General features: G+C 38.6%; 1 protein-coding gene across 2 annotated transcripts in view; it reads right to left on the bottom strand.

Moving 5' to 3' along the window:
- b4galnt4a (beta-1,4-N-acetyl-galactosaminyl transferase 4a) overlaps positions 1 to 24,248 on the bottom strand; it is a 194,759-nt gene that overhangs the window by 88,453 nt on the left and 82,058 nt on the right. The window contains exons 3-4 of one of the 2 annotated variants that reach the window (XM_084396505.1): positions 16,390 to 16,491; positions 935 to 1,030 (exon numbers count right to left, since the gene is read on the bottom strand). In XM_084396505.1, the coding sequence (XP_084252631.1) occupies positions 935 to 1,030; positions 16,390 to 16,491 (198 nt within the window). The remainder of the gene's footprint in view (positions 1 to 934; positions 1,031 to 16,389; positions 16,492 to 24,248) is intronic. The other variant, XM_084396506.1, reaches the window with a different exon arrangement.

Raw genomic sequence — 24,248 nt, 5'->3', positions numbered from 1 at the left:
AATCAAGCTTTTAATGCTGTTTATATGTCTATGTGGTGTTTTACCACCAGAGTATTTTCAGATTAAAGACAGTCTCAAAAACACGGTTTGAAATCGCTGGTGTTTCTGACGTCACAAACTACCTTGTAACCAATCAGGTCAACGTGTGATCGTCAACAAGTGGATCTCTGAGCTGGTGTGAGTGAGTGGAGGCGGGGCTTATTTGCATATTCATAGAACCGCGTATACTAAATGAGGCAAGGGTGTAGAGTTACATTTAAGCTATTTTAAGGCATGAAAAAAAAAGTTTAAATATGTAATTTTGGTGATCAAAGATGAGTTTTAAGGGATAAAATGATTGACTACAGGGGGACTTTAAAATATGTTCCCACTGTTTTCCCACTATAAACTCATGATGTGTATATGACCACACATGTCTCTTGAGATGGGAGTTTGAGTTATAGCCGCTCCAGGACAATAGACAAACCAATTTCATCTACCCTTCAGCCAAGAATACATGAATATGTGATCTGGTCTATGGGAGTTTTGAAGTATGAAAGACATATACATGAGCATATTCTTGAGAAAATAACAAAAAGACATATCCAAGTGTTCAAACGTCTGAGACCTTCATGTAAACCTGGAAGTTTTGGGATAACAAAAAAAAAAAAAAAAGTTTTAGAATGTACAATGAACCAAAAAAAAGTAAGATTCTGCATTATATTTAGTCACTAATTTGTGACATTGATCATGTGACTTCTTTGTCAGATGTTATTTCTTTTATTGAAGCACAAGAAACTCTTCGGATCATTTTCAAATGATGCTGGAGAGCATAATCGTTGGGTTTCGATCTCATTACAGCAAAACTTTATTTTTTATTCCCTCAAATTGTTATGCTGATAATATAATGCCATAAAAAAGCAGAATAGTGTCAGACTTTTATATTCATACTCACATGGGGGTAGAGAGGAAAATGCAGGTTCTTCCTGAGCTGAGCGACTGAGGAGCCACACCAGTCTTCAAACACGTGGAGGTTCGCTTGACCTTTAAACTGTCAAGAAGACACATGGAAGACCTGGATTAAGATTACTTTCTGAGACCCTGGTGAAGTGAACCAAAAACTGTGCTGAACCTCAATATAATCACTGTAATATATCCTGACCTCAAAAGTTTGGGTCAGTCTTTCTTTTTTTTAAGAAATGAATACTTTTATTCAGCAAAAGGTGCATGAAATTAATCAAAAGTGACAGTAAAGACATTTACAAAAGGTTTCTATTTCAAATAAACGCTGTTCTTTTGAACTTTCTATTCATCACAGAATCCTGAAAAAAATAAATAAATAATAATTTATCACTGTCTCCACAAAAATATAAAGCAGTTTTCAACATTGATGATAATCAGAAATGTTTATTGAGCATCACATCATCATATTACTGGACTGGAGTAATGATGCTGAAAATTCAGCTTTGATCACAGGAATAAATTACATTTTATAATGTATTAAAAAAAAAAAAAAAATTCAAATTGTAATAATATTTCAACACATTACTTTTTTTTATTTTTATTAGATTGATCAAATAAATGCAGCCTCGTTGAGCAAAAGAGACTCTTTAAAAAAAAATCGTACCGACAGTATAATTTTTTTTCAGCCAGTTTTTTAAATGTTCAAGCCTAATGCTATCATTATTAAATAAATGACATAATTTGACATAAATTAGATACTATTTAACACAATATTGCTTAGACAAATACCTCAGTACTTCGTTTATTGCCGACATTACTTCAGGTGATTGTATTTAGGCTTCAAAATTCATAAAAGTTGTGTTCAATAGTGAAAATGATGAAGAAAACGTGTAAGAATCATATTTTGTATCTCACAAAGCTTATTTTCTGCAACAATCCAAAAGCCAATGGAAAAATCCGATTTGGTTTTTGTCAATGGAAACGGGTTGATGCATTAAAAAAGCCCATCCTTGCAATACTCTATAGTCTTTTATAAAAACAACCACGTTTTTTGGCAAATCTCTGCAGTATTATGAGATTTATAGCTGAATGACATAGGGATTGAGTCACCAAACCGGTGAAGATCCGTGAGAAGAAAGGATGTAGATCAAATCCTGTACTGACCGCTGCTGAGTGACCTCAACAGGACTGAACCGCCATGTTTTGATCCACAGGGAGTTAAGCATTAATAAAACACAACAGCTATTTAGACGACTGGTGTTCGGGCACATTGTTCCACACACTCAATGGAGCGTCTACAGGTCGTCCCCCCCAACCCCACCCACACACACACACACACACAACAAAACACAGCGGAGAACATCAGAGGTGTTGCACCCCGAAGCTAGAGGGAGGAAAACGAGAACATTTTCCAGCCCAGTAGAAAAATCTGATCGTTTCAGAAAGCGCTCACGGCGCTCGCTTCTGATGGGGCGCGTCACAAACGATTAGCATCAGTTAGCATGCTAAAGCATGGATGACCACGTACAATACTGAGAATGCCTCCTCTCACCGATGTCAGTTAAAGCTTTTTAAGCCCGACAAATAGAACCGACATATTCACATTAGACAGCCGGCTACACTTTCAACCGAGTGTATTTTATTCCCGGTATTTGGTGCCTGTCAGAAGACATTAGACTTGAGCAGACAGAAGAGAACTGGGAGTTATTGTTTATTCCTTGCTGTTGGCGTGAAATTGATTCTTTTCTCTCCCTCGGCGAATTCTCTAAACGCGATCAATACGAGAAGATCAGAAGCACAATTCTGTTACACACCACATTTGCACACACCAGAGAGACTCAGAATAAAGGCACCTTGCGGTTGAGGAACCGGAGGGAAATTCATTGGCTTTCATGAACTGGAGAAAGTTTGGTTGCATCAGTTTGCAATGAATCTTTGATGTACAAATGTTCCTGACCATCACAGTTGAGGTGAACTCGGTCAACCCATCAGTTCTGTACTTTATCTAATAGTACTTTCGGTAACTGACCTCAGGCACAGGAGGGATGGTGGGCTTCTTGCTGAGAAAGCTTGAAGCAGTTGGTGATGCAATTTCAAGGTCTTTCCAGGAGTCATATCATGCAAAAATAATAATATATATATATATGGCTCTTTTGAAATAAGAGTTTGTAGATTACTATGTTCAAACCCATACAAAGCTGCAAAAATAGCTCCTTCAGAAATCTTCAAGGTTGTGACATAACACGGATGGACAGGGCTCCAAAAAAAAATGTTTTATCCAATTTTTATCCAATTGTCCATATCCATTTTTTATCTTTTTTGGGTGATTGCTTGTTAACGATGGTAGTTCAGAGGTTTAGTTCCCATTTAATGGCGCAATTCACCCTTCGCAGGGAGTTTGATTGACAGGCGATCTGACCAATCATAACCTGCCATCCGCCGAATCCGCCATTTTGTCCGACAAAGCAGTTAGGGGTCGTTAGTAGATTAACGTCGGTGGATTTGAACTTGAAAAACGGTGTGTCCTGACGTCTTTCCGCGGTTGAAACAACATTCCTTCTGATGTTCATTCATGTTTATTTGATGCTATAAATTAACTAGAAGGAAGAGATGATCAGTTCACGAGCAGCTTTAAAGCTGCCGTCGGCAAATTTTTTTTGATCATATTCAGTGAAATCGACACTACAATCCGCCCTCCCTCGCGCACGTTACAATATCACATGGCACACGACATCCCTGAAGTTCGCCTGAAGATTGTACGAAGCGTGATGGCGGAGAGAAACTCTACTAACAAGCTTCCAATTCCTCGGTTATTGCTATCTATGGATAGATTAGCCAGGGCAGCCTACCTCCGAGTCCATGGTGTTGATCGATGCTGAAGAGACGGACGCGTTCACTGAAAATCTGGTGCACACGCACTGACGAGCACGACCTCGATGGGAGGGTGCTCGCTGGTAGTGGGGGAGGGGCATGAGAGTTGTAAACATTCAAAATTTTGGCTAAGTCGACCCAATCTGCCAGACTTGCCGACTGCAGCTTTAACTGAGGCGCTACAGCGATCTGTCACGGCACATTAAAGAGCCACAAAAAACTTCTTTATGGTTTAAATTTCTTTTAAAAAGGACCAAATTTTAAAGTTGAGGTTTTGTTTCATATCAAAAGTAACCTGGTCTGTCCTGTCTTTCGACGTGTTGTCAGTGTTCACTTTGCTCTGTGAGAACATGATGTGTGGCGTGAGAGCGGCATGGCTTGTCGAACGTCGCAACAGTAACTAAAGGGGTGGGTCTTTACAATGGTAGTAGATTTTACATTATTGTCTAATAATTCTCTCTTTTTTGTGTTTGTGTCAATTTCTGTTGCTGTTTGGAGCTCTGGCTGAAGCAGAGCTAACTATAGCCGCATTTCCACCGCAGGAACTTTCCCCAGGAACTAGGAACTTTGGGGTGGTACTCGGTGTGTTTACACCACAGGAACCAGGGTCTAAATGAAGTTCCGGGTGAATATTTCCCCCTCCGAAAGTCCCTGCTCGCGAGGTAGTACTTTTCCAAAGTTCAGGAACTTTCAGGGGTGGGACTTGGGCACTGAACATGCTGATTGGTTGAGTTCATGCCGCATTTTGATTGGTTGACTCCACGCAGCATTTTATTCAACTACCATCTGTTGCGGTGCGTACAGTAACAGTCTATTCGAATCAACAATGGAGTTAAAAAAATACGACCGATGGACCGATGACGAAGTTCAGGCTTTATTAAGCTTAAATTCAGAGGATGAAATCCAGCGGGAACTGTAAAGTCGAGCGCAGTCCTTCATCACTGGACTATTTGCTTAATCTTCACGGTACTTTAGACCTAAGTGTAAATGGGTAGCAACAGGTCTGGAGAAAAAGAGTTCCTGGTAAAAAAGTTCCTGGGACAAATTGTTCCGGGTAATTTCGGTGGAAACACGGCTTATATTGGACCCAACAACAAACCCAAGCAGTGAAATCCATGTGAAAAGGTTAGCCAATCATAAAAGAGATCACATACATAGGGGTCTTAAAGGTACAGTAACAAAAGGTTAAAACAAATCTGTCATCATTTACTCACCACTAACGACAATATCCAAACAACATCGGATCCTCAATGAGTTTCATTATTTGGACACGTTCAAAGATATTTAAGATATTTCAAAATATCTTCTTTTGTGTTCCACAGAAGAAAAATACACAGGTTTTTATACAAAGCATTTTATAAAAGTGGACTTACAATGTTTAGGGGGGAAATCTAAAAAGTAAAGGATATGGCCACTTTTCAATTGGTTTACTATTGTCTTTTTAGAGCTGCTTTACAGCAGAATTGAATTCTGTTTGCAACGTTGAATCATTATTTTCTAGAGGTGTAACAATATATCACAATATAAAAATGCTAAAATATGTATCGTGGATAGTGACCATCTGTTTTGAATTCAATATATGATATAATGTTGAATATAATGTATAATAATGCGTATGTGGGTCCTGATAATGCCAAATGTCTTCTGTTACCAGTAAAAAGTGGCCTACATTATTTTAAATATGTCTAGTCAGTGAAAGAGTGGAAGCATAGTCGTCTAAAATAATTGTTTTCAGCTTCAGAATCATGAATATTTTTATTCTGGTGTATATAATTTGTATTATAATAGGTTTCCAGCACCAAGTTCAAGCCTATTAATTTACACCCACAATGTAATATCAAATTTAGCATTTTAATCAACAGAAAAAATTGTTAACCCTTTATCATAATCTTGGAGTATTGCAATAATATCATATCGTGAGTTAAGTATCGAATCGTGACATGAGGGTATCGTTACACCCCTATTATTTTCCTATTATCACTGTAAAGCAACTTCGAAACAACCTGTATTGTATTAAGCGCTATATAAATAAAGGTGACTTGACTTGATTTGACACTTTAACAGCAGAGTTGAAAGCCCTGACCACATGCTGATCTAAGACCACATGTATTTCCATCCTATCTTTAACAATGTCACACCCTCGGAGATGTCTACACTCGCCCTGAACTTCTACTAGGGGAAATTAAAGTTTCCAACATACAAGAATAGTCTGAAAATAGTTTCTGTTTCTGCACATATGCAACCACCGGGAATGATATAAGCATCAATAATGTGCACTTTGATTCAATTCTCGCAACTGTTTTATTGCGTATCCTGTTGAATTCAGTGAGTCAGTCTCTCATTTGTGCTGTGAGCTTTTATCCTCGGTACCAGCCCACAAACTAGGCCACAGAGATTAACCCTGCGATTCCACTGCTATAAATAAACACCATCAAGCAGAACATACTGTATTTTCATAGAGTGCCATTCTTGTTTAAAACCACAGGGATTTTTTTTAGAGAGGTTTTGATTAAACTCAATCGCCTTCATGGGTAAATATGGCAGCTGTCTTCAATGTTCATATAATCTTCATGTAATATCTCCTGTGCTCTTGATTGATTGAAAGATTCATTGCTACGCCAAAAAGCAATGAAATGCTTCAGTAACTAAATTGTAAATTCCAAGTATTCTGAAGTCTTAAGAGAGCTTTAGCAATAAACAGACTGAGATTTAAAGTCGTTATTCATTGATAATCTTTCTCGCCAGAGAGCCGTTAACTCCAGAACCACTGCGCTGACTTCACCGGATCAGTGAATCATTGAGTTGAACTTGAAGACCGCATCATTGAAAAGAGTTTCCAAAGAGTGACTCATTCAAATCGCTCTTTGGGAAATGGATCTTTTCAATCAGCAAATCAGAGAATCCACTGTTCCTGCTTCTCTTTCACAGTGTTTATTCCTATTCCAGTCTTGCTCACAGGGGGTTGTGTGTGGATCGGTCATGGCTCTGAGTCTGATTTAAGAACCTTGCTTACGCATCTCTTCAACAGCTCAATGTGACTTGAAGAGGCAAGACTGACCTTCTGAGCATGCTAGTTCTTGTCATCCTCCAGTTAATGCAGTCGCCCCAAACTTATTTGGACACTTATGCCACACTTAAACATGTTTGAAGGTCACTGCATTAGATTCAAAATATAATAGCAAGGGAATCTGCAAACAAATGCTGCTAGTGTCAGGGTTTGGTGAGGGATGCGGCGAGGAAAAGGGGCTTTTATTTGACAAAAAATAAAACAAAACAATCAAAAACTACCCCAGGCAGGACTGGACGAGGTAACAGGAACCGGATATATACTGTATGTATACAGTATATATGATGACAAACTGGCACATGACTACAAACACAAGGAGCAAAAATAGGGAGCAAACAAAGCAGGTAATGAGGGAGGACAGGTTGGGGAGATGAACCAACAATCCCATGAGTGACAAAACACGGAGCATGAGTGTCCGAACCCAGACATGGAACCAAAACCAAATTAGACATGAGTGCCGGGACCCGAACACCACGCTCCGAACATGAAACAAGGTACAAGGACAATAGGCTACGTGCACAAGCGTAGTGACGAACTTGCGCTATTGTCAGAAGTCGGCATATCAGTTTCAATTCGACATATCAGTCGGCATATCAGACACATCTAAGTTTCTAAGAACTGTAGGTGGATCTAATGCCCGTTTCACACATACTCCGTTTGCAGTGCGTGTTGCGGTGCAGGAGCAGCACGCGCTATAGTGCTTTCATATATGATGCGTTTGCAGTGAATAACTGATCCGTGGCTGTACCACAAACACATACTTACTATTTTTATTTCAAATCCAGAAGTTATGCTGCAACTTTTATAAAAAAAAAAAGGTTTTGTCAGCATTGCGATTCTCTTTGTACACATATACACTCTTTAATGGACGTATGCACGTTTAAACACAATTTAAACAACGTAGGATTCCATGCATTCCTATTATTCCATGCATTACATCTACTTATATTAAGTTGCTCAAGCAAGTAGTCAAATATTTAACCATGTACTTATATTGAAATTGCAAATATTTTAAAGGAGTCATAACCTGCAATTTTCACTTTTCCACGAGAATCAATGTATGTTATGATCGACTAACGATTATACACTGGCCGGGAAGCCGATATTTAAAAGTGAAGAGTGCAGAGCCATATAGAGCGTCCACGACAGCCAAAACATCGCATTGATCTCGCGAGACAATAATGCCTTCAGAAATAAGGGTAAAAGTAGGTCTGTGTTTATTTTTTTTCCACTTTTCTTTTTTAGAAGGGCCTGAAAGACTATAATACAGCAGTAGGTATCCAATGTAATACTAGGTTATGACTCCTTTAAGTCTGGTGTAGGGTTAGGGTTAGTCCGCTAGGAGGCGCCTTCTGGCCCATATCTATCTGCGTCTCATATTGATGCTAAAGGGTGCCATGTGCGTTGGATGTAGATGAAATGTCAAAAGCGTCAGTATTTGTTCATTTTGACCACGAAACATGCGCTGTCACTTTAATGGAAACGATCTCTGCACTGCTGTATACGCACCGCACCTGGAACGGATCGACGGACTGCAACCGCGTGCAGTGGTAAGGAGCACTGCTGTGTGCCACTTTGCTCTGCTTCAAGTCGCTAACAGCCATTTGAGCTTCCACCGCTTCCCGAAGGACACCAACCTTCGTGCGCAGTGGCTGCACAAAATAGACATTTTGGCCGACGCGCAAGTAAGCCGGAAACAGATATGCCGACCTACTGGCGACAGCGGAAGTTCGTCACTACGCTTGTGCACAGAGGATATGGAGCGCACGGCTCGAAACCGCATGCTCACACAAAGTCAAGATGACATATGAGTGTCATATATAATATAATATAATATAATATAATATAATATAATATAATATAATATAATATAATATAATATAATATAATATAATATACATGTTTTTGAAAGAAATCTCTTCCGCTCACCAAGGCTGCATTTATTTGATCCAAAATAGAAACAGTAATATTGTGAGCTAACAGTTCTGTGTGAACTATTTTAATATATTTAAAAAAAATAAATGTAAATGTAATTTATTTGATGCAAAGTTGAATTTTCAGCATCATTACTCCAGTCTTCAGTGAACCGTCAGAAATCATTCTATTATGCTGATTTGTGGATCAACCTATTTGGCCCAAATGCTTTTTCTTCTGATTAAACATAATTCTTTTCACAACAGGTTTTCATTTACTGTCAATTGCCAAAAAGTTGTATCGCATGAAACCTGGAGAAACCATAAAAATGTAATTCAATACACTCAAGATTTGAATCTATTCTAACATGAATATAGGAAATATGAAATGGCATATATCAACTGGATTGTTTGTTGTGTGTGTTGCTTTATATATCCATTGATCGATCTCTCAAACGATCACTCATCTGTGTCCTTTATGATGTCACATGGCCTCATATTGATTGATGATAGTAATCAAACGCTCTCATTAATGCATTAATGGGAACTCTGCTGCTTCCCAGAACCGGCTAATGACCTGTATTTGGGAAGACGAAGAAAGAGAGTCCGCTCCTCAGATTAATGTTACACAGCCTCTGGAGGAATACTGACATCCCAGCTAACAGGGAACGCTCTCCGCACACGGGCTGGCTTTCTGGCAAGGTTCTCTCAAAGTTATGAACAAACGTTCTTCCAGTAACATTAATAGAATGTTCATTCAGTGTTTCCTGGTCTTTAATAATGTTCTCAAGACATAAGCACAAAAACATAATTATAAAAATACATCGTTCATTGAACATTTTCTGAAACATTTCAGTTGGGCATTCATTAAAAGTTTTACTTGTTTCAGAACGTTCAGAGAACATTCAAAAGTTACTTTCCCAAAATGTTTGCAAAGTGATATAATGGAATGTTTCCTTAAAGGATTAGTTCACCCCAAAATGAAAATTTCCAAATAATTTACTCACCCTAATGCCATCCAAGATATCCATGTCTTTCTTTCCTCAGTGGGAGAGAAATTATGTTTTTTGAGGAAAACATTTCTGGATTTTTCTTCTAACAATGGACTTCATTGGTTACCATCGTTTTTAAGTCCAAATCAATGCAGTTTCAAAAGTTTTTGAAGTGTTTAAACGGGCTGTACGCGATCACAGCTGAAGAAGAGGTTGTTATCTAGCGAATTGAGCTGATCAACAAACGGACAGGGACCTACGTCATCACGTTGAAAGGTCACGCCGGCGCCGGCAGAAGTACCGCCCCACTGTTTACAATGCGACCGTACGTAGGAGGATAGTTCAAATAGTATTGTTTGCTATTATATATATATATAGTAATAGTATTCAGTGAATAGTATATGAATAACATTCTGATGAATATGAATAGTAGTTCAAATAGTATTGCCGGCGCCGGCGTGACCTTTCAACGTGATGACATAGTTCGCTGTCCGTTTGTTGATCAGCTCAATCCAAACTATTGAAGGTAAAAAGTCTATAAATTATATATATTTTTTTTAAATGACAACCTCTTCTTCAGCTGTGATCGCGTACAGCCTGTTTAAACACTTCAAAGACTTTTGAAACTGCATTGTTTTGGACTTAAAAACGATGGTAACCAATGAAGTCCATTGTTAGAAGAAAAATCCAGAAATGTTTTCCTCAAAAAACATAATTTCTCTCCCACTGAGGAAAGAAAGACATGGATATCTTGGATGGCATTGGGGTGAGTAAATTATTAGGAAATTTTCATTTTGGGGTGAACTAATCCTTTAACGCTCGCATAACCACATTTTTTAAAACATTTAAAAAACACTTAGAAATAAAGTTTTTATAACTTAATGGGAACGTTAGCAAAATGTTCTTAGAACATGTTTAGTTTGTGTTAGCTTGGATCCCCCTGTCGCATCATTATTGCTATAAATGCTAATCTATGCTATGAAAATAATTGTCTTATCTGGCTGGAAATATTTATTTTATTTTATATACTGAAGTAAAATTAATGTCTAGTGGATCACTTTGTCACTGCAACTGCATTTAACGTCCCATTAGAGTTGTTGTGTTTGGGAATTTTTGGTAGGGTTCACATACTACAAAATGACTGAGAATCACACACCGGTCAGAAAAATCACACCATACAAACTTTACAGAGCCAGAAAAGATGGCTCTGTTCCAGCACAAAGAATCACCAGAGTAATATATTTTTTTCCCAGGAGCCTATTGTATTTCTAAGAGCAAACCTCACATTCCATGAATGCGTCTAAAAAAGCATCTGACCTTCACTTTTCTCTGTCAGTCCGGATGAGGCCCATTGATCTAAATCCTCTCAATACCAGACACTAAGCCCAAGCCCAACAGCAACCCACGGAGGAATCACGTTCCACGAAAGCAGGCTTGTGTGTGACACAGACAAACAATCCACCAACGCTCAGAATGACAAGCAATGCCACCATTTGTCACCCACAATGCCTCTGGGATCGGGCATCAGAGACGTGGCGTGCTCCACAATTGTGCATCTGTGGGCATCTAATGCAGAATTGCTCTCTGGAGTCGGTCTAGACAGTATGCTACGCTACGTTCCCATTTGTGGGAGAGGCAAAAGTGGTCGGCAAGTCCACCAACAAACAACGAGCTGATCGGTGATGTCTCAAGTCACTCAAGACCCCACAGCAATTCCACTGAGTGCAACAGCCGTTAACAGTGCACATCTGGAGGAAATATTCCATTATTTAGCTTTTATATTTCAGCTTTAATATATCAGCCACAATTTCTTATCGGGTTGATAACTAAAACGTAAAAAATGATCATATATCTGCCGATACCGATATGGAGACCGATATATCCTGCATCCCTATACAGTAGTGGACAAAAGTGATGTCCGGAGAGAATATATGTTTTAATGACCCTACAAGTTTGATTAAATCATCAAAATGAGGAAAAAGTTTTATTGAAATATTTAAAAAATGAGTGGATAGTAAAACACTAAACTTTAAGGTATTTATCTGACAGTTTGGCAAAAAAAGGTGGCGAACTACAGCTACAGGTTTTTTATTTTACTATCCAAAGAAATTCATCGAAAATCAAAAGGCATGCATTGACAACTGCATATTCAGTTATTAATACTTCATTGGTTCTCTCTTGTTTTTGCATGTGTTCATAATTTCTTTGTATGATAGCCTGGACGTTTTGGCCACTACTGTATATGGAAAAGTGTTCTTTTGGTGCTATTAGCTTGTTTTGCTAATAGTGTTGGAGACCTGGTGGTCTTACTGGTGGAAATTTTCACCAGGACTGTTGGTCCCTATACCCATAAATATGGCACTATTTGATGGAACAGCCATTTGTAGTGGTGTCCGAAACCATAGTGGATGTTATCGAGTACACTCATTCAATCCCATAATGCACCTCAATAACGAGTGTGCAACCAATGTACACTCAACAGCTAGAGAATACCCATAATGCACTGTGACGGTCGAGTCAAATGAATTCCCGCGTCTAACCAGAAGATGGCGCCCGCAACTGAATCATCCATCCATTCATTTTCCAAACCAATGGTCCAATGTGGCTACAGCGTAATAATATACAGGTATAAATACCTTTTTAATTGATTATTAAATTGTTTAATTAAGGTTTTTTGATAGTTTCCATGTCAAAATTCAAGATAATTTTTTTCATTACTGGAGCTGCCAGTTTGCTAAGTCTCAAATAATTATTAAACAGCAAGCACAAACTATGCAAAATCGGCAGCTCTTACGGCGCACTCAGTGTCCGAATTCACTCACTCGTTTTCATTCACTACTTCAAGTGGACTATATTAGTCGAGTAATGTAGGGAATAGTGAATGAGGGTATAGCGGGCGATTTCAAACCGAGCCTTTGACTTCCGTTCTTTGACTGACTGGTTGGAGAAGAAATGGATCTCGAGGGCCAGAGTTGAGAACCCCAGGCCTAGATTTTGCAAACTAATCAATTAATGCAATGATTAACGTAATTAGCATACCATTAGTTGATTAGCCGGTTAGCTTGGTCAACAGTTTCACGTGTTTTCACTGTTAGACAGTAGGGGGGCGCTATTACGCAACTTCTGAAAGAGCAAAACACAGGCGAAGAAGAAGCAGAAACAAGCGATAGCATATTTAATACATATGTAAAATCGACCAGGACGAGCTATAGGACTGTGCAACCTTAGAGGGTGTTTGTGGACTTGATCTACTCCATCTATGCTTTAATCATCGTAGTCTTTGACAAAAACACGATTTTCTCAGCTTTTTGCGAAAAATGTTTTTTTTTTTTTATGAAACTTAATCCACATTCAAGTTCAATTGATATATTGCATTCAGACAATGAAAATTTTGTGAAAATTATCAAAAATGCTAGCGGTGGCTGGCGACATGTTATGCTGCATCTAACTGTTTGTGAATGCAATAACATATCATACATACTGTAAACACTCCCTACGAAATGTGTCAAATCGGGGTCACCAACTTGCCAAACCATTCAGTACTTCCTTAAGACCAATTATTCAGCTAGCCATTTAGGAAGCGCACAGACAAGCCAATTTAGACAAGTTTTTGTAGATTTGCTGCTATAGAAGATGTTTGTGCTTGAGATCATAGATATAATACAGATATATCAGCTCTGGTCTTCGTGACTGTACTGTAATAACTCGATGGGAAGTTGCTGATGCTCACAATTTTCTCCAATCTCTAATGGCACATAATGGCTTTGGATAACTGCTGTCAGCACTGTCATTTAGTGGCAACTGGGAGACTAAAGAGAGTTCCTCAAAGAAGAAAAACGAATATCATCCTCAGAGGAGGAAAAAAAGCAATGATGCTCTTAGCACAAAAGCAGAAATGTGGAAATGAATGCGAGCAGTGAAGGCCAGAGGTCAAAGTCATCTATATGAAACTGACGTATCATGCAGCCCACTGCCGTTGCAGTGAATCTATAAAGCGCCATAAATTCAACACACCGTCGATTGACTGTAGTCCTGCTAATGGCCTCGTGCCCATTACCGTCAATCCTCCATCAATCCCTTCTCCTTAGCCTCGCACCTACATCTCTCTTCATGAAGGGTTCAAGGTCTGTCCATCTTTTTTCATCGTTGTCTCTCATTGGTTGAGTGAATGGCCAATCAGAACAGCCGACTTTGCCAATGATCTCACAAAACCACAAGCCATCCCTCTTGTCACGAGTTTAGGGAACGAATTGCTCTAATTTTAAGCGATATCAGGCTCGGTTTGCTTTGCTAAGCTGTGAACATCTGCCTGAACTCAGGGGCTGTTATTCGGCTGGCTATCACTTGTGTTCACTCCTATAAATAACACGGCTTGTGAGACCTTTCAGGGTCATCTGCCATCCATTCTCCCAGAAGCAACTGGGGCTGACACTTAACACAACATTCAGTGCCTAACACAGGAGAAAAGCAAAAGCTGCAAACATATAAAGAACACTACTAGTACATGTAGTACTAGTACAGTTTTCCGCAGTCAGATAAAAAATAAAAAATAAAAAATAATAATAATATAAGCGATATATGCATTTTTTTTGTCCGTAATGTTCCATATTGCATATATATTTAGCCTATATTTAACTGTATATGTATTTTTCTTTTTAGTAGTAAGGACTCTGTTAAGAAATCATTCAAGAAATCAAGTCTATTATCATAAGAATCCATTAATATCATTAGTATTATAATTTTTTTCTATGACCAATGTTAAAATTCAATACTTTGAATACTAAAAATATATATATATATATATATATATATATATATATATATATATATATATATATATATATATATATATATATATATATATATATATAAAAAAAAAATAGTGATTGAAATAAAGCTGAAACAAAATAAAATATAAATATTGCATAAAAAAACTTGGTATAATTGGCAACTAATGGTATATACTCTGTATGTGTGCACATAAAACAATCTTTGCCCTTGAACTCTTTCTCAGATGATTTAAATATATTTGATACTAAATATGTTTGGTACTAAAATTACTAAACTAAACCCAAACTAAAAATAAAAATATTAAGAAATACTACAAATTATAAAAACTAAAACTAAAATAACAATACAAAACAAGGAAACAGTAGAAATGCAATTGCAGTCATCTAACACTCACTTAAAGTTAATATTTTAACATTGTTAAATGTAATCTTTAGCACAATTCAAAATGTATAATTTGTTTATACTGTGCATTAATGCATGTCGTGATGCTTAAATAAACTTCTAGCACTTAAAACTATTATGTATTTCTAGTGTGTATTATTATTTTTAATTTTATGGCATATAATTTTAATATTGCCAATAACATAAAAAAAAAAAAAAAATAATAATAATATTGGTGCATCCCTTTAAAAAAAAGGCTGAAAATATGAACCAAAAATGAATACTTTAAAATCTGATAACTGCAGTGTGCATTTGAAATGATCCATGTTTATTCATATGATGTTTTCTTTCCAGATGAGTTCTGACGCAAGTCAGCGTTGAAAAAAAAAAAAAGTTTGTTCAAGTGGGTTTCAGGTCTGGCCTTTGTAAAGGTCAGTCGAATTCCTTCACAGACTCAGTAAAGCATATCAGGGATATTTAGTCATGCTGGAACTGTGGATCCATCCACACCGGAGGCATCGAAGTGGCACGTCATCTCCGAATGTTCACTTTCACGGACAATCAGCCGCAAAGCTCGATACTAGACTTCAGCAACAGCACAATTGGTAAATACCTCGTATCTTACTTTGGTGTTTACTGTGCCATTAGCTGTATATAGTTACCCGGCGAGAGAGTTTAAGAGCCGTGCATTAACCGGACCTCAGGGAGCCGATGCCATCACATCCCTAATGCCCATGAAAACAAACCGCTGCCGTTCGCGCTCACAGCATTTTCCCACCTCTATGCTATTATTTTGAAATGGTACATCTAATTCACCTGCCCTCATTCATAGTGATTTATATAGCGGCTCTGACTCATTATTTTGCATGTGGTGGTTTGGTTTAGCAGCCTCACGGTTTGAAATGCCCACAAGTTCAGAGCACTCGGTTAAATCCTGTGCGCTCTCAAATAAGCAGCTTAGGAGGAACCCTTTTTGCTTTATCTAACGGGAATAATTATGACAATAATGTCACTTTAATGGAGTCGGATAGTCGGCAAAAAAAAGCAGAAAGAGATTATGGTTTTCCAAATTTGCATTTTCTTTTATCCAGTAGGTTGAGCAGCATTTCGGTTCAGTAATTAAGTAAAATCACAAGAACAACCACACTCAGACTTTGAATACTAATAAGCACTATAACTTAAGCCCTGAAAATGTGAGATAAATCTTATTTTGCAGATGATTTTAACATCTGACAGTAATGCAATTTGTTCATTGCACAAAATTGCATGTTACAGAAAATGGTCCGGGCCAACATGTGCTTATTAAGAGCTTCAGTGAAGGCTTGAGAAGTTCTCATTAAGAACTTACACAGCTGGCAAACAAAAGAGAGCGATAATGAGTCATTGTCACACGCAAAACGGCAAAAAATAAAGTAAAGCATGAAGCTCATACCTCTGGTTTCCATGGCAACTTTTTGTACTTCTGCGTGAGCAACTTGCGGATTTCAGCTTGATCTTTGTCATGAACGGTGCCGGCGTTGCGCTCATCTTCCTGCTAGAGAGAAACAGAGAGAGAGATGTCAATGGCAACATTTCATTTTCAAAGACTATGACATTTTAATCTCATGGTACTATTTTCTAATATACATATACACAGTAGTGTCAACATTTGAAGTGGATCAAAAACGTTTCATCAAAGTCATACATGAATTTTTTCACGTTCTTGTCTTAGGACAACTTTGAAATGAGGTTTTATTAACAAAGTTTGGGAGGAGCACGTTCAGATAATTAACACAAGTGGAGAGCACTCAGCAATCAATGGTAAGAGGTATATATACACTCAGCAGTCTCACCTCAATCCATTGACAGTTTTGCAGCATCCCCCCACCACCCCTTCTCCACACTTCTAGTCCTAAACACTTACATACGGGGGGAGTACTCTGGGTTCGGGCCGAACTCCGAGCTCGGAGCCCTCCATCCGGACAGCACGCCAAACACGCATTAAACTTTACCCCCTCAAATTGTATGTAAGTGTGAACTCGTGAATACATTTTTTGATCCACTTCAACTTCATGTTGACTACTGTATATATATATATATATATATATGTGCCATAAAATGCCATACGGTCAGTGCCTAACTCAAGGTGGAGTTATATATATTCACAGATTCGAACTTCTCGGATCAGTAACTCGTGAGCTAAACGTTGTTAAAACACAAATTATACTTATTTACAATCACAGTACCGTAGAGCTATAACCAAATTTCCCTCAAAACGAGCTTTATAATATAGGCTAAATGGATCTCTATGAGCAGGCGGCTGAGAGACAAGTCCGAAGGGACCGTCTGCAAAGTGCAATATAACCCAAAAAACGTGACTACAAAAATAGTCATTAACTTCAATGTTTCAAACTGTAGTGCCACCCAATTCAGTGTACACATCAATGGTGTCCCACTGGTCATACTACACTGCTCTTGCACATTTTATATTATGAAAAATATTCAATAACTTCACTGTTACACACCAAATTTAGTTCACACATCACTGCTCTAATGTTGGTTATAAAACACTTAGTTTGGGAAGTAATTGCACTTCGCTGGTCTACGAGGCCACTCCCAAGCCACGCCTACCGGTAAGAGCGTGCAGTTAAACAACAAGGCTAGGCTACTAGTGAGTCTCCGTGAGTGACGAGTCTGCCCGGGATTTCGAGATCACCCAAAATGTCCGGGATTCGGCTTTTGCGTTCTACAGTCGCCATTCATTATGTTTACTGTGGCGAGCAGGACGAGGCTGAGGGCCGCGGGAGAACGGCGCGAGGCCGGTGGCGTGATTACTGATGAGCGACGGAGGAGCGGGAATTTTCTTAGCAATGTTAAAACGCACATCAACCGATCACTTGTTTAGCGTTCATGTAAGCACTACATTCAGATTCACCAATCGGAGTGAATTCAGTTAGATTGAAACAAAAGGTGTGCATGTAAACAATGAATGGCGACTGCAGAAAGCAAAAGCCGAATCCCGGACATTTTGAGAGACATAATCTAAAAAAAAAAATCCAGAAATCACAATATATGATTTTTTAACTATTTATTTGTATGATACAGCTGCAAATAAGTATTTGAACACCTGTCTATCAGCTAGAATTCTGACCCTCAAAGACCTGTTAGTCTGCCTTTAAAATGTCCACCTCCACTCCATTTATTATCCTAAATTAGATGCACCTGTTTCAGGTCGTTAGCTGCATAAAGACACCTGTTCACCCCATACAATCAGTAAGAATCCAACTACTAACATGGCCAAGACCAAAGAGCTGTCCAAAGACACTAGAGACAAAATTGTACACCTCCACAAGGCTGGAAAGGGCTACGGGGAAATTGCCAAGCAGCTTGGTGAAAAAAGGTCCACTGTTGGAGCAATCATTAGAAAATGGAAGAAGCTAAACATGACTGTCAATCTCCCTCGGACTGGGGCTCCATGCAAGATCTCACCTCGTGGGGTCTCAATGATCCTAAGAAAGGTGAGAAATCAGCCCAGAACTACATGGGAGGAGCTGGTCAATGACCTGAAAAGAGCTGGGACCACCGTTTCCAAGGTTACTGTTGGTAAGACACTAAGACGTCATGGTTTGAAATCATGCATGGCACGGAAGGTTCCCCTGCTTAAACCAGCACATGTCAAGGCCCGTCTTAAGTTTGCCAATGACCATTTGGATGATCCAGAGGAGTCATGGGAGAAAGTCATGTGGTCAGATGAGACCAAAATAGAACTTTTTGGTCATAATTCCACTAAACGTGTTTGGAGGAAGAAGAATGATGAGTACCATCCCAAGAACACCATCCCTACTGTGAAGCATGGGGGTGGTAGCATCATGCTTTGGGGGTGTTTTTCTGCACATGGGACAGGGCGACTGCACTGTATTAAGGAGAGGATGACCGGGGCCATGTATTGCGAGATTTTGGGGAACAACCTCCTTCCCTCAGTTAGAGCATTGAAGATGGGTCGAGGCTGGGTCTTCCAACATGACAATGACCCGAAGCACACAGCCCGGATAACCAAGGAGTGGCTCTGTAAGAAGCATATCAAGGTTCTGGCGTGGCCTAGCCAGTCTCCAGACCTAAACCCAATAGAGAATCTTTGGAGGGAGCTCAAACTCCGTGTTTCTCAGCGACAGCCCAGAAACCTGACTGATCTAGAGAAGATCTGTGTGGAGGAGTGGGCCAAAATCCCTCCTGCAGTGTGTGCAAACCTGGTGAAAAACTACAGGAAACGTTTGACCTCTGTAATTGCAAACAAAGGCTACTGTACCAAATATTAACATCGATTTTCTCAGGTGTTCAAATACTTATTTGCAGCTGTATCATACAAATATATAGTTAAAAAATCATACATTGTGATTTCTGGATTTTTTTTTTTTTGGATTATGTCTCTCACAGTGGACATGCACCTACGATGACAATTTCAGATCCCTCCATGATTTCTAAGTGGGAGAACTTGCAAAATAGCAGGGTGTTCAAATACTTATTTTCCTCACTGTATATATATTAAAATAACACAAACATAAATGCTGTATCAGATCTAGGGAGGTGGAGCTAGGGAGGTGGAGGGTTTTAGATGAACTCTGATAGCGCGCTGTAGGACTAGCTTACAGCAAACGATGAACCAGATTATTTAAATGTTGAGAAAGCAATCTCATTGGCTAGAGGATCAGCAGAGGCCAATCATCTTGTGCCATGCAGTAATGATGTGATTACTTGTAGATTGCATGAAAGGACCATCAGCCTGCGCCCTCTAGAGTGTCATGACTGAACTAGACTGAACTATATAATACACATTTACCATTTATATTAATTTAATACATTTATAGTCATTATTTTTAAAAAGAAAGAAAGAACGAAAGACAGAAAGTAAAATGTATTCTAACTAATGTAAGAAAAAAAACATCAGAATGATGATATATGATATAAGTTATTTAAATAGTAATGTTTGTATTATGCTGTACTTGTTGTACTACCTTTGATTCATATTAATAAAAAACATACTATAGTATTAAATGTATAAATAATGTGAATCACCATTGAGAATAATGGTAATTACAATAAAAGCTCAAAAGTAAAATGTCTGGATGCATCACATTAAGGATTTATGGGAAAAATGTGCATACATGTCCTGAAAATAATACTACAATGCAAGAAATCATAGATAAAATATAATTTTGTATGCTTGTTTTATTTTAATCCTGGGGTGAAATGTGACTCATCCATTTAAGATTTTCCTGACAGCCAGTAACTTCACAGATCTTTAAGATCTTTTAGAAAGCAACTCAGTTGAACACTTGGTGTGTGTGTGTGGATGGTCTGTCATGTTCATTGGCTTGCACCAGCTTTTCTTTCGCAAGCTCAAGTCGGACAAGATGCCATTGGCAAAGAAACAGACCACTCTTCTCTTCTTTTCTGCTCTCAGTTCATTTCTCTTCATATTAATCTCCTTCTTCAGTGATGTGTCACATGTCAATGTTCAGCGCTAATTGAAAATTGCGCTGAAGCATCACAAAACCCGATTAGGAGTGGCTTAAAGTCAATGCTGTTGAAGAGAAGTCACAGTAATAAAGGCCTTTATATATTGTGTTAATTACTATATATCTCATTTGACAGCTAGAATGACTGGCTGTGTTCAAAAACGCATACTACTATACTATTTCAGAAGTATATAAGTGTGTATATTACTGTGAATGCATATTTTCTGTTTGCAAACAAGACCCGATCCCATAATACAATGTGCTTAAACTGACCTCCCATTCCCAATCATGTTAACTACGATCATCTTACTGTCGCATTATTCAATTGGAATGCAAAATAACCATTTTAACTGGATGTGACTGTTTGAATTATGCATTTAAGGAGGCCATGTGACAACAATGTAGCATACTACTGATTAAAATAAAAATAGAAATGTATCAAAAGTGACAGTAAAGACATTAATAAAGTTCTTCTATTCATAAAAGAATCCTGCAAATACACCACGATTTCCACAAAAATATTAAGCAGCAAAAACAAATTGGTAATAAGATATTAAAAGACATGTTTCTTCAGCAGCAAATCAGCATATTACAATGATTTCATGCTTTATTACAATCAAGATCTTAAAGTCAGATCTCATCTCAAGACAAAGGGACAAACATGAAGCAAGTTCTGAGATGGATCCTAGACATCAGGATGGGTTTGCAAGTACGAGCCCAGAATATAAACGAGGTTAATTAATTCTCCTCGTTCAGGGGTAAACAGACTCGCTCTAAGAGCAGGAGACTGGGGCACATTTTTCACGTCCGGTTATCCACCAGAACGACAAAACACAGCCCCTCCACAAATCAAATTTTAATTTTCTCTGCCCTGCAACGTGGAGGATAATGACCCAAGCGATCGGTTTCATCAGTCATCTTCATCTCTGCTCTGATGAACTACAAACACTAGCTGGAGTAAAAAATAAAAAAGAAAGGTGTTGAGATGATACCTGCAAGGTTAATGCATTCGTCTGACAAAACAAGAGCCTAACCTCGTGCTACATGTTAACAAAAACTCGCCTGCCGTGTGATTTGTCTTCATGCAATGAATGGGTATGGGTAAACTAACTAAAGGCCTGAAAAAGGGAAAAGACTTAGGCTGTGCCCTAAATCATATACTACAGTATGCGATAAAAGTATGTACTTGGATCAGAAAGAGTGACCTAAATGATTTGACCTCATATGCTGACCAAATACTGCAAAGGAAATTCCTGTCCGCACTATTTAATCGACAATATATTCATGACACACTAACATTTAACTCAATCTCAGGTTCACCGATTCTGTTGAGCAGTGGAGCGAGTCTGGCAGATGTGTCAATATACTGGACTTCAAAATGAAACACTGAAAAACTCAACAGCGTTAATCTAAAAGGGACAACTGGTAATTTCTAAACCAATTATAGTAATTGTGCAATGCCATTCTCATGCTTGTGTAAACACCAGAAGAACACAGAGAAGTCAATGCTAATGGGGTTATTGTTAGTTTGTTTTTAAAATGTGTTCAGTGATAATTGTTTTAACTGGAAATTAATAAAGCAAGCAGGAGAAGATCTAACAAATATGAGACACGCTTGAATTATGGGGATTCACAAGTTGTCAGTTGGGAGTTGTCACGTTCTGCAAGGAAATAATTAGGCTATGTACAAGAAATACAGGAGGATAGATGTGAAATTACAATATTGACTGATGAATGAAAGGGATGGATGGAGGTAGATAGAGAGGGATGGATAAAAAGTGGATGGATGGATGGATGTTGGAATAAGAAATGGAGGGATGGATAAAAAATTAAGGATGAATGGATGGAGACATGAATTGATGGATGGAAGGAAGGAAGGAAGGAATGAGAAAGGGAGGGATGGATGCAAGGAAGGAAGAATGGATGGTGCGAATGAGAAAGGGGGATGGATGCAAAGATAGATAGATTGAGGAATGGATGGATTGAGGGATGGATGGATTGAGGGATGGATGGATGAAATGAGAAAGAGGAATGAAAGGAAGGAATGAATAATATATGGATGGAATGAGAAAGGGAGGGATGAATACAAATTAAAGATGGATGGATGGATGGATGGATGGATGGATGGATGATGGAATGAGAAAGGGAGAGAGGGATGGAATGAAGGAATAATAGATGACTGAAGAAGAAAGGGAGAGATTGATAAAAATGAAGGATGGATGGATGAAATGGAAAAGGGAGGGGTGGATGGAAGGAAGGAAGAATGGATGGATAGATTGAAGAAGAAAGGGAGAGATTGATAAAAATTAAGGATGGATGGATGATGAGGGATGAATGCAAGGAAGGAAGAATGGATGGATGGATAGAATGAAGAAGAAAGGGAGAGATTGATAAAAATTAAGGATGGATGGATGATGGAGGGATGGATGCAAGGAAGGAAGAATGGATGAATGAATTGAAGGAGAAAGGGAGAGATCGATAAAAATTAAGGATGGATGGATGATGGAGGGATGGATGCAAGGAAGGAAGAATGGATGAATGAATTGAAGGAGAAAGGGAGAGATCGATAAAAATTAAGGATGGATGGATGATAGAGGGATGGATGCAAGGAAGGAAGAATGGATGAATTAATTGAAGGACAAAGGGAGGGATCGATAAGAATTAAGGATGGATGAATGGATGAAGGGTGGGAGGGAGGGAGGGAGGGAGGGATGATATTATAGGACATTATAGAGCGTACGTAGCTCCGCCCCTTTTCAGCGCTGCGCTCGTTGTGTTTCTGTCTTCCGGTTTGTATTTCCACAGCATGAAGGAAAGATCTTACGGACTAAAGAATGAACCGCTAGTTTTAAAATCTTCCCGGTCTACTGACATCTGTTATGACATACGCTTCAAACATTACAATGCTCGTGATAACTTTCATTAACTCTACAATAAGTCAATCCACTTCACCAGCTAATTACTCTTCAACAGCGATGCCATAAAAATATACAGAGCTACCGCAAAAACAGAAGTTCAAACACACAGTTCTGAAGATTGCTGCGGGCTTGTTTCTCTGGCACATAAGGTCTATAGGACAACATGGACTTGAAGCCAGAATTTCAACTTTTGATTTAAGTGGGTTTAATGTGCATCAATGTTAGAGAGAAATGTCTAAATCTTAAATCTTAAACTGGCCTAATGTGGTCTAGTTGGTATCCCACCCTGGCCAACCAGACAAGATGGTATCCCAGACTAACATTTCCATTGACCCCCAACATGTATGACACAAAGCTGCCACTCTGGACACCAAAGTTCCTGGACAGAGGATTGGAAAAAAGACGGTAAACAGGGAAAACAGCGGAAAAATGTACGTCTGGCTATGAAAGCCGACCATGAGGTCACAAAAGTCATTATTACCCAAACTCACGAGGATCTCCACCCATAGCAGCGACAACAACTTGTTTATGTTTGGAAGTTTCCATCTTGCATAAGTGTTTTGATATTTTCAGAATTGCTTTGGTACAATGAACTGCCTTTTGAACATCTGGTGGATTTCTATGTAATGCATTGATGCTGAGAAAATGCTGTTTTATTAGTGCTGTCATGAAGGAAGAGTTGTGTAAAGGACTTGACAACAGCGTTTTCATTTCAAAACGCTCTCCGTCCACTCTAGCATTTTCAAGCATTTTCCAAAAGTTTCTCATCCTAAATTCACCTTACTGCGCATGCGTAAAACCTCATAAAAGCTCACTGAGATGATACAGGACATCGTAAAGTTCTCATGCAATTCTTCCGGCAGGATCATTTTATTTAG

This window comes from Rutilus rutilus, assembly GCF_951802725.1.
Source record: "Rutilus rutilus genome assembly, chromosome: 23".
NCBI classification, from domain to species: domain Eukaryota; kingdom Metazoa; phylum Chordata; class Actinopteri; order Cypriniformes; family Leuciscidae; genus Rutilus; species Rutilus rutilus.
The sequence above is the reverse complement of the archived record's forward strand: the minus strand, read 5'-3'. Positions and strand labels throughout refer to the sequence as shown.